The sequence below is a fragment of the Lytechinus variegatus genome, chromosome 5, assembly GCF_018143015.1.
Source record: "Lytechinus variegatus isolate NC3 chromosome 5, Lvar_3.0, whole genome shotgun sequence".
In the NCBI taxonomy this organism is placed as follows: Eukaryota; Metazoa; Echinodermata; class Echinoidea; order Temnopleuroida; family Toxopneustidae; genus Lytechinus; species Lytechinus variegatus.
In genome coordinates, this window is record NC_054744.1 from 1,060,067 (window position 1) to 1,072,672 (window position 12,606).

The 12,606-nt window shown below is 35.6% G+C and overlaps 1 protein-coding gene across 1 annotated transcript in view; it reads right to left on the reverse strand.

Moving 5' to 3' along the window:
- Positions 1–2,462: 2,462 nt before the first annotated feature.
- Positions 2,463–12,606, reverse strand: part of LOC121415024 (T-complex protein 1 subunit gamma-like) — a 39,013-nt gene continuing 28,869 nt past the window's right edge. Inside the window, exons 10-16 of the mRNA XM_041608073.1 lie at positions 8,706–8,838; positions 8,206–8,287; positions 6,129–6,227; positions 5,567–5,753; positions 5,087–5,227; positions 3,826–3,957; positions 2,463–3,288 (exon numbers count right to left, since the gene is read on the reverse strand). Coding sequence (XP_041464007.1) covers positions 3,190–3,288; positions 3,826–3,957; positions 5,087–5,227; positions 5,567–5,753; positions 6,129–6,227; positions 8,206–8,287; positions 8,706–8,838 — 873 coding nt within the window. The 3' untranslated portion in view covers positions 2,463–3,189. The remainder of the gene's footprint in view (positions 3,289–3,825; positions 3,958–5,086; positions 5,228–5,566; positions 5,754–6,128; positions 6,228–8,205; positions 8,288–8,705; positions 8,839–12,606) is intronic.

The following is a 12,606-nucleotide window of genomic DNA, read 5'->3' on the forward strand; positions in this document are numbered from 1 at the left end:
ATGGCTTTACATACAGTGCATGTGTGCTGTGATCTTCTCTGCAGAGAGAATTAAAGGAGTAAACAAATCAAATCATACCACTTCAAGCATTGCCTAATATTAATAATTAGAAAACAATATACACTTTACATCAGTATGTATTCCATAATTGGTTTCAATCTACACTATTGAAAAGATAGTTGCATTGTCTCGGTTAGAGTATAGCTCACTCATTGCTGCTAGTGGAATGACCATCACAGCTTTAAAACAAAGTACTGTTTTTAAAATCAAAATGAGGGGACAGTAATAGAGGAAGAACTGATTAACTAAATTCTGGACTATACAATTAAGCATGTACATGCAGAATGCTGCCTGTATTAGATTTTGCGATGGTCGCTAAAATTGTGACTTTCCGTGGGGCGGCAAATGCAACCACGGTTCTTGGACATGATATGTAAAATATTATGAGTGAATACATGCAACATGTTGCCATCTTGCTGACTTCAAAATTTAAATAATAATATGCGAAATCGTACCATTGATTCGACTGGAAATTCCGCCATTCACCCCGTGTGTTAAGGACTTCCGCGAACGCGCGCAAGCGTGTACAATGCATGTAACCTCGTTCGCGTTTATTTTTTATTCGTTGTAGAATCTACGATGGCGGATAAGATGTCGTCGTCTTCGTCGTGTTTTGACAGCGAAAATGACGATTTACCAATAGCAAATATATGCTACATGCACGTCTTACCCAAGGAAAGAGGGCCAGTAAATTTCTTTCAAGTAAAGAGCTAGAACAAATTTTAGCCTTTGCTGCATTCGTTGGTGTAGACTACCTGGGACTTCAGAATAAAAATAGCTATTCGTGCAGCAGAGAAGTTTGCGATTGACTTGCATGCAGCCTGGCCCCGGGAGACCAGCCCGGCCAGCATTTCAGCAAGATCCGAATGGATCAAAATAAATATAGATGTACCGCGTTACTTTCAAAAGAGGGGGCACACCTCTGTTTTAATGGCATTTTTACATTACAAATTTTATTATTTTTGCTTCTCAAAAGAGGGGGGGGGGCAGGCAATGGCATCATGAGGCAAGATTTTGAGGGGCGATGTGGTGTATCCGGTATGCCACGGTAAACAAGATTTCGTTAATGATTTTGCATGCTCGAGTCGATTTTTTAAAAATAAAATCACTTTTTCATGACAATCTAACTGTTCTTCTTTCTTTCCTTTTCCAGTTTTCACTTTTTATGTTTTTTCTTAGTTCCCTTTCCCCCTTTCCTCTTTTTTCCCTTTCTTTCTCCCCCTTTTCTTCTTTTCCCTTTTTTAATTTCCCGGTGAACTCCGCCAGGGGGACAGCTTGCCCCCCCTGTTAAGCCACTGCTCCCTGGGCCGGGCTGCATGCAAGTCAATCGCAAACTTCTCTGCTGCACGAATAGCTATTTTTATTCTGAAGTCCCAGGTAGTCTACACCAACGAATGCAGCAAAGGCTAAATTTGTTCTAGCTCTTTACTTGAAAGAAATTTACTGGCCCTCTTTCCTTGGGTAAGACGTGCATGTAGCATATATTTGCTAGTGGCAAATCGTCATTTTCGCTGTCAAAACATGACGAAGACGATGACATCTTATCCGCCATCGTAGATTCTACAACGAATAAAAAATAAACGCGAACGAGGTTACATGCATTGTACACGCTTGCGCGCGTTCGCGGAAGTCTTTAACACATGGGGTGAATGGCTGAATTTCCAGTCGAATCAATGGTACGATTTCGCATATTATTATTTTAATTTTGAGGTCAGGAGCAGAATTTAGAGATGGCAACATGTTGCATGTATTCACTCATAATATTTTACATATTATCATGTCCAAGAACCCTGGTTGCATTTGCCGCCCCACGGAAATGAAACTAGAGACATTTTCCTTGTCCATCCCACAGTCTATATGTAAGACCATCATAAAATGATTTCTTTCTGTTTGTAGCTCATATGAAAAAAGTGAACTCATCCCAATGATCATGGCTCAATCACTTCATAAAGTGAAGCAACATGGGGTTAGATGTGCAAGATGATTCATTTTTGGAATAGCCTCAATTCCATCATATTCACTCTATACATTTTACTTTCTCTCCTATCAATTAGCAAGACTACATCCTTCAAGCTATACAAGATCATGTGAGTGTTTCATAAAGCTGTTCATAATGACTTTTACACATGACTGGTAACCCATTTTTGTGCTACATAGTATATCCCCATGTAGCTAACAGTACCTAGGAACATGTTCCAATTATTCATAAAGTCAAACTTAACATTACAGTTTTATGAAACACCCATCCTGTAGTAAACGACATATTAAAGATAATACCTACAATGTCCAGGAATGCATGACATCAATATCAATGCAATATGAGGGTATCTATTGGTCTTTATATTGTCATTCACTTACATACAACCAATTGATTAGTTGATAGTATTTCTTTTTGGTAATGACAACACCAAAGAATGTCCAATTGAATGTACAATTACTTCAAACAATCCTTTCTTCAAGTTTACATCAGATAGGAACAAGTCATCATGACTCCTCATGAAGATAGTCATTTACTATGTTTAATGTTGAAATAAAAACGGTCCTTCATATATAGTTTAATTTAATACCTTGATAGCATAAGTGCCATTTTCTATCCTCAACCAATAACTTAGGGATACATTGAAACAGACGAGCCACATAATCTCAAGCTAATGTCACGGTCAACCCAAGCAAAATTATTGTTTTTTTAAATCATGTTTAAGCTTCAACCAACCTTAATGATTATCAGGGGCAAGCTTTCGTCACTGGATAAAAAGGATTAATCCAGTACTGAATAGAGACTCTTGATATACACTGTCTCCAATCTTCAGTCCTGTGATCAAGAAACACGGAGGTACAGACCACCACACAGGCAGCAAACTTTGTGACTAATCCACTGATTTTAGGAAGTCCACAGGAGTGGATGAGAGCTCACCCAAAATAATCATTTAGCTTAGTTGACGCTTAAAAATTATTTAATTAATCATCCCCAACTGATGAAAATTTGCTGTATTATTGGTTTATTTGTCAACAACATACCATCAGTTTCCTTGGTGACATTGATCATCCACTTGATTTGTACAATTATATTTCACAATATCTACCTCATATCAGCTCAACCTTATTAACTACATGGGACTAGAGATAGGATTATTCAGTGGTTGGAGCGACCGTTCCTGCACCTTCCCTTTCACCAGCCTTCTTTGATCCTGAGACAATGTCATCAATGCGAAGTAACAGCATGGCAGTCTGAATATCATAGAAAGATTGCATGGTTTCAAACTTGTTTCAAATTTTAAATTTTTTTTATTGAGAATCAAGCAAAGATCTCTGGAAATTGAGCTCTAATCAAAGTTTTATCTTCAAGATACCAAGATTTGTTACAAAGAAATCCACAGGCAAATACTCAAGTACCAGACTAGGACAAATCTTGAACATCTCTTTTATCCGAAACTGACCAAGGTTTCATGTAACACCACTCCCACAAAAAAGAACACTTTGTTTTAAATTCCTGTTCTTACTTTTCTTTTTAAGCACATTTCAGTTGTTTTATTTTTAGAATAACCATAGTCTTATTCCAATAATGATACATAAAAAAAGCTTTGATTGGTCAACTAATGAAGGTGAAAGTACTTTTTCTTCCAAAAATAAAGGAAATTAAATTTTTCAACAAAATTTCAAAATTCTATGCCGGTTGAGCTAAAAATTATCTTCATAATGCACTGACAAAGAGACACATTTTACCCTATAGGTAGGTAGAGAGGAGAATGAACTATGAGAGCTTACCTCAATGGCTGTTTTGTATGTCTGTGCCTTGACTGCGTATGGATCCCAGATTCCTAATTGGTTCATATCAGCTAAGATACCCTTCTCGCCATCAATACCCCAACTAAAATTAGCTGGGTCAGCTTGCTTAGCCTAGCCAAACACAAAACATTCAAAATGAATCAATATTTCATATTCATCATTTTCATTTTTTTTACTGTGGATCAAAAAAGCAATATATTGGTTTGTATGATTTGCACGAGCAGCAAGATAGTGTATTGAACATATCAAAATCTGATAGCAATCATACGACATTGTTATATTAGCATTCTTTCAGTTAATTAGAACCTCTAATAAAATGATACTTTTCATTCATTTTCAGAAAATGAGTAAACTGTGATTTTTTCCAAAATCAGATCGTGGACCTGCAGCAAGGAGTGTGGTGGCCTTTAAGGTTCTGTAAAATACTTGCTGTTTTGATATCGTCTTCCACAAGACCTCTTCAACAAACATCCAGCAATTTTTATTTGCCAGTGCTATGAAACATGTACACGAAAAGAGCTATTATACAGTTAAGCGCAACCGAAAGTCCATCGCAAATAATGTACAAACACTTAGAATCAATTAAATTTTTAAAGTTAAAGTTCCCAAATAACACAAAGATGTGATGTCAATGACTTGAAATTGACCTATGACCCTTTAACAAGTGGAGCACCTCTGGCAGTCTCGTTTGCATTATGTGATTTGATACATCAGCAGTGCTGACTTTGAAAATGACTATAATATAATCATTCACAAAAAACACCATTCATATAACATACCACTACGTTCATTGACCCTAAATGATATATGACCTTGATCAAGTGACCGACAACTTATGCAAGATGAATAATACCAGTACCGGATTATCCCTATGTCCACATTTCATTAATCATATCTTTTCAACTTTCAAAGTTATGATGGTAATCTAACAATTACCCACTACATGGCAAAAGTTCATTGACCATAAATGACCTTTGACCTTGGTGATGTGACCTGAAACTTGCACAGGATGTTCAGTAATTCCTGATTACTCTTATGTTTAAGTTTCATGAACTAGATCCACATACTTTTTAAGTTATGATGTCATTTCAAAAACTTAACCTTAAGTTAAGATTTGACGTTGACGACGTAGCCGCAGCTGTCAGAAAAGCGGCGCCTATAGCTTCGCTCTATTATGCAGGCAAGACAAAAACTGTTCATGCCAAAATATTCATGCAAGAAATTATCAAGAAAGTCTTACCCTAAGAGCAGTGAGAGTGCGGATTGTGTTGCCTCCACAGTTCTGAATGAGAGTCCGAGGGACAACCTCTAGAGCTGATGCAACAGCCTTGTAAGGCCACTGCTGAACACCTTTGATAGCTTTAGCCTTCTCATTTAGAGCCTGACAAGAGAGAAAGAATTAGTGAGTGCCTCAATTCTGAAGACTTGGTCTCTTACTACAAATAGCGTTTCTATTCCTTCGCACCCTTCAGGCTTGGTCAGGGGATATTTTATGTAAATTGGTTATCTACATGGCTTGTGGTTCAATTGATTTCTAGTTACAGTTAAATTGAAACAAGGGGTGATGAATCATGTCAATTAGAATTACTTTATTTTAAAATAAAGATCAATGCAAAATGAGTGAACAATGGATTTCCTCTCTTCTTGGATAAAAACACCTTTTCCAGTGACTCCCAAGTTAAAAATGTTGAAAATGGTTTATCAGGTAGCTGTTACTTACATGTGATAGAGCCATCTCTACAGCACCTCCTCCAGGTACAAGACAAGGCTCCTGCATGACATTACGAGCAGCATTCATAGCATCCAGAAGATTACGTTCTACTTCATTCAAAACATCCTTACTAGCACCCCTCAATAAAATAGTACAGGCCTTGGGGTTCTTACATTCTGTGATGAAGGTGAAATACCTATAAAAACATATATGAATTGTATTGTCATAAATGCACCATATATACCATCCTCATTAGGACCCAAGTAGTAACAGGTTGGGTGGAGAATAATGGACCAGCAAAATAAAGAAATGTGTATCAGTGTTACCAACAACTGAAAAATTACCAGTTTAAAAACTACATCTCCTTATCTATAAATTGAATTTTCACATGATACTGAATTTCAATTAATAAACCAAGTGCAACTATGGAAATTATAATCATCGTCTTCATCGCTATCATCGTCATCATTACCATCACCACCGTTAGAATCATCATTACCACCACCACCATCATTACAGTCATCACCATAATGTTATCATCCTCCTAATAAGCAACCAAATGCAAACTTACTCATCTCCAATCTTCTGTATTTCAAAGAGTCCACATCCAAGACCCAAGTCCTCTTCTCTGAGTTCATCTGTTCGATTGACAACTGTTGCCCCACAAGCTCTAAACACAGATGTTTTAAATCAAAGTGATATTGCTCAAATGAATCTAAACAATGACAAAATTTCTCCCAAATAATGACAATGTTTCACTTTAATATCATGTGCAACCAAATTTTGATATGAATAAACAGAAAAAAAAACATGACAGGCTTAACAATGAAGATAATATCAAAATCGAATTTAGAATAAAAAAGAGCAATTGAAAGATATATATTTATTTTCAAATATCATACGCAAAACATTAGTGATACCATGGAGCTATAAAACGCAGGAGATCCTTCTTTCAATTCCTCTGTTAATCCTTTGTTACTGCTTCCCTCTGATATCTAACATCAATCGGCAAACCGCCAGGCGAAAATAAGAGCCTACTCGTAAAATCTGAGGTCAGTGATAATTTGAAGGTCCCTTCGAGGCACCGCCGTAAACGATGTTCTTCCACATAACTTCCCTTCGAGCTGTTTTTTTATTAAATCGAAACTGGACTTGCTCTTCTTCCAACATCCATTTCTCTTTGTACAGATTCCTGATGTACGTCTTTGATGTATGGTTAAAATTCTGAGATGATCCCCTTTGCATACATACCAAATACATTACAATCTGATTCAACCCAGCCACACTATGTACAGAGAAAGTTGAATATTAGTCATTTATGTATGTCTTGTCTTTCATGCTTTATTAAAACCTATTCCTATATGCTCCTGTCTTAGAAATTACAATGTGAGGAAAAAGCATACTTTAAACTTGATTTCAATCATAGTAAGATTTTATGTTCAGCCTTGAAAATATAACAACGAATACAATGCTAGGGCGCATCATTGAGTATCCTCCAGTGCTTCACATATTGGTTTAAGGTGAGAGTGATGAGCTCATTCACACAATACAGGCCTCAGCTCCGGACCGTTTAAAAAATATTAGAATGGATGCATTTGATGAGATATATCTAGACCTAACTTTTATGATATTGTTGATTAAGATCTGCAAAATTTATTCATATTAATATTACCCATTGGGTCCGAATATCAGCGTTTTAAATTGCATTTGATCAATTTTCCCTATCTAATTAAGGGCTGATTTATGAGCGGTCTGCGCCTGTACATGTGAAAGTGCAGTGATGGACACCCTGCTGTGAGGAGATTAGCGGTGCCGCGCATGGGGCAAAGCGTTCGAGAGTCAGACCTCCTTCTGTAAAAGCTCCATGGTGATACGCAAATGTGAAAGCTGATTATCTCATATATTCACCTTTTCTTTGCATTGTAATAAATATGGAATACTTCTCTTAATAATCAGACAGATCTGATAAAATGCTGTTGATTCAATCACTAGAGTACAGCAATACAAGATGAAGATTTAAAACTATGTTCTACATTACCAGGGAAAATCTGAAGTATGGTGAATAAGTTACATCAACAGATATTTTACATTGCATTATTTCATGTAATAACTTTCTTTAACTTTACATCCTCTTTGAAGAAAAATGTCTGCATGATGATAGTTTGATTTTTCTCTAGTTATTCAGATCAAATATTTGTATGAGTGAACTTTAGCCTTTAAAAACATTATCAATAAGAAAGTCATGTTGTTTTTGCCTGTAAAGAAATTCGTCAGATTGGTGAAAAACTGAGTTGCATCAAGACCCACACAGAACTAATTAACTTTCCATGTTGAAATTTTTCCTCTTTAGTAATGTAACCAAATCAAAAATGGGATGTGTGAGCCTGAATATCGATTTTTCTCACACTTCATTGAACGCAACCCTTTTCCAGAATTACAATATAAATCTGAGGGTATGTTTCAATAAACATCTGTATGAATTGAACTAGGTGTGCACAACTCAACAATAAAGGACAATTCCATGCATGTTAAACCATCTGAAACCTTCCTGAGATTATTTGTCTTGGTTTCCATACGAAAAGTAATTTTCTCAAATTATTATCTAGAAGGAATTGGCCTAAAAATATTCATTGATGGTTTCAGCATACCTTGCTATTCTGTTGTTATCCGACTTCCTTACACGTCTGATCGCTGTGATGTTGGCCTTCCCAAGGTAATGTTGTGCAAGATCTATATCACACAAATAAAAATAACAAATGGAATCGCTCTGGCAGTCTCGCCTGCATAACGCAATTCAATATAGCAGCAGTGCCAATAATGAATCACAAAAAACACTATTCATATGGAAATAAAGAATTATGTTTATTGACCGTAAAACACCTTTATTCACCTTGGTCATGTGACCTGAAACTCACACAGGAACTTAAGTGATACACCATTACCCTAATGTCTACGTTTCATGAACTCAATCACAATTCAAATAATACCCCCAACATGGCCAAAGTTCATTTAAAAGGGAAAAGAGAGGAGAAAATAAGAGGATGATATAGAATGAGCATATTTGTATATCTTGCCAAAAAGAAGACAAAGTGAAAACAGGCACATCAAATCTAAAATGCTTTTTAAAAATTGCCCAGATCAATTGTACCTGAAATGCCCTTTTCAGTGAAGATAAGGTCAGGTTTAAGTGCAATGATTTCAGAGCAGATCCGTTGTATATATTCCTCCTCAAGCTGTAGGATTCTTGTGAAGTCCGTCTCATTACCAATCTCTAGATTAGTCTATAATAAAGAAAAAGAGGTATACAGCATTTGTTAGGTTAATAGTAATCAGTGTTTGCTCCTCAATTAGTTACTTCATATTTATTGTCATAAATTGTAAAAAATAAAATGGGAATACAACAAGCATCAAAATGACTGTTGACTGTAAACATTTGAAAAATTCACCAACTTGCATTTAAAAAAAGTTTTTATCACATTGCCAATTTAGAATGTGTTAGGATTAGCTTCAGTTAAACAGCTTTTATTCATGAATGACAACACCTCATAATGCAGACCTTCCAACCTCTCGGAATGAAAAACTGTATTCTGTGATAACAAAAACTGTATTTCCCCCAAAAAAACTGTATTTCATTTACAAAATGCGCGGAACGTGCAAAGAGGGGGGAGTTGTCCTCCCCTCCCACAGCATGGAAAAAGGGCCATTTCCTGCATGTTCTGTCATTTTTTTTCACAAATGTCAATCAAAAACTAATATTTTAATAATAATAATGAAAGACTTAATCAGATGGCCTGAAACTCATGCAAAATTATAATTGATTACTCTATTGTCCAAGTTTCATAAACCAAAATAGAACTAACTTTTTTTCTTTTAAAATAATGACATGGCATGTGATTTTTCCCCCCAAATTATGTTTTTAATTCCCGTTTCTCATTATGTTGTAATTTTCATGTATATTTTTATATTTGTATGAAAATCTGTAATTCGGCCTTTGGGCCGCGAATGATTTCTTTTGTTCAAATAAACCATTTCTATTTCTATTTCTATTTCCATTTCAAAAACTTAAAAGATTTGTGAAAATTGTTCAGATATTCTGAAGAGTCAATCAAGTACTGCCTTCATATAAATTGTGTTCCAATAGTAGGCTAGACTCCATTATGCACAACACGGCCGCAGAGCCAGTGCAGCAGACGTAGCGCGATCATCGGGGCATGCCGCGGCTGGCCTGGCACTAGCAGGCACAACCCCAAGTGCCTCATCCGATAAAAGACCGCTAGACCGGTAGTTTGCATTTTGACAAACTTACTTTTCACCGCTACTCATTCTCCATCTTTTGGATGGTCCAGACTAAGAATCGCCTCTGTTACTCTCCTTTTTCTTTGGTATGAATCCATTATCCGAGATGAAAATGTAAAGAGTTCAACTTAAGCAAACACCGCGGCAATGAAATTCACCACACACACACATGAACAGCGAACAACGTAAACCCAAAGCGCCAGGCCAGCACCCCCCCGCTGGCCCCGCTTGCTAGCTATCGCTAGCGCTAGTGGTAGGCCACCGTGCATCAGCACTCACGCTTCGCCCGTTCAACCCCTGAAGTCTCTTATCTAATTGAATGGATATTGTGCGCGCCTTGATCACCATTATCCGCCATCTTGCTACCCCACAATGCATCGCCGTGTACACATTGTTGGAACAACAATTACAGCAGCCACGTGTTTTTACACGACACAAAATAGCGACAAACCGTTTATTTGCGGCGTCAGGGACTGTGGAGCGTTTAGCATGTCAGTTTGCGATCTATGCCAATGCCACTGAGCTTCGGAATCCCTTTATAGTATGGAACGCCAAAATCGTAAACATTTTTTAAAACGTAAAAACATATTTTTGAACTTAAATCATATTAAAATACAGAAAAATCATATGTTCGTAAAATCGTACTAAATACGGGAAAATCGTACTGGTTGGCAGGTCTGATAATGCACTGGAAATGATATTAATAATTAGAAGATCTGTCGATTGACAGATTACCTATACTTATTTATCTTTTTTTCTGCTGTTTTCTTATTAGCAGGAAATCTCCAAATTACGCCATGGCTGGAACCCTTCACTCTGATTTGAGTTCAGCAGGGTTAGTTCCTTCACAAATAGTAAGTGGAATTATTAGAAGCACAGCCGCCCTCCTTGTAACACCAAAGCACCCTGAGTGATGCTTGTGAGCTGACGGTAGCCAGTCTATTAAGGAACCGACTAGCTTAGAATGATAAGCCAAATTTGTTTAGAGCTAAGCCGATCTAGATACTATCCATGCAGATCAGGGAGATGGGCCAATTAAGACTAGATTACCAATATTTTTTCGTTCAAACTTTAATTATCGCATGAATTTAAAACAAATTACCCGGGCGTTTCTGTCGGAAGTGTAGTGGAAATATTTTATCCTCATTTTGTCCAGCAACAGGGTTGGCGATTTTTTTTATTTTTTAAAAAAATCAAAAAAATCGGATTTATTTGATTTAAATCAGATTTTTTTGATTTTTTTGATTTTTTTAAAGTTCCTTCGAAAAAAAGGGTAATTATCCCCCCCCCCCCTTACTCTTACAATGACATCAATATTGATGTTATACATTTCACCCCTAATATTGTTCTTAACCACATATTTTGTAATTAAAATCCAGTAAAAAAGGACAATTAAAAATAAATTTGAGGAATCATGTACATGTATCTGAACTTAATTCTATCATACATAGGCCTATGAAGGAATATTCCATAGGGAATTCCCAGTGAGTAGAGAAAATTCCCCTCTGGGATTTTTCATTCAAATATTTAAAAAAATCCAAGAGAAAAAATCCCTTATCAAAACTGCCAACAAACCCTTTGCCAATTACTAGTATTCATGTATTTTGTAAGAGAAATATTTCTCATCAATGATTTTTTTCAATTAGTCACAGCTTTACAATAGTCAAAGAGAGACTACAACTGTATATGTTAAGGATCTTTTTGATAAAAAGCTCTTCTCTTGCTACAGATATAGATGCAAAACTCTCAGTTTTGGAGAACAATATAGGAGATAGCTTAGTCAAAGGGTGACTATACTACATTCTGTTACTGTGATTTTTTTACATTAATCTACAATTTTTATTCCCATATTCTCTACAAAAAAATCTGTTTGATCCATGACGTATGAAAAAAAATCTACTTACTTTTAACTTAAAGGATAAAAACTGCAAAACTGCTTAAATTACAACATATGTATTACAAAAAGAAGTATTTTATTTTAAATGAGACACAGCTTACAACTGCCAATGATTGTAACTGAAGTACCTGCATCTTAACGTTAAAATACAGTGTTAAATGTTTATTCTGAGTTTTGCAAATTGTTGTTATAGAGCTCTTTCCATTATTACATGCAGATACAAAACTTCCATTATTTGTAGCACTGAACATAAAATGGGCTGCAGTGACTTAAAAGGTTTATAAGAGAAAGCTTTTCTCAACAGTCAAATTATGACTGTACTACATTATGTTAATGTGATTTTTATAATTATGTTATTCAAAACATCAAATGTATGATAAATGTAACAATACGAAATAAGAGGCATGTTAAATATTTTGATTACATGCAGGTATCATTTTTTATTTTACATGACAGAAGTAGTTATGTGTAGGCGAAGGATCAAAACTGGAAAACTGCCAACAAACCTTTTCTCATCGACTTTTATATATTATATTTTTTTTTTTACAAACTGCTCTCTGAAAAGTCTTTGGATTATGTGAAAACTTTACGTTAAGAAAGAAATTGACTAATAATAACTGACAAAGAATGTAAAATTTCAGAAGAAAAACTCGACATAATTTACAAAAAATGAGTACCTATTGACAACATACATCTGTAGTTTTTAAGGAATTACCTGATTTTATTAATTTGATTTTAATTTGTTTTAAGTAGATATGAAGACTTTGTTGATCTTTTATTGATATAAAGTTAATTCAAAGTTTTTCAGTTGACTTGAAGAATTAAAACTGCATTGAACAAATACTTTGTCCATGAT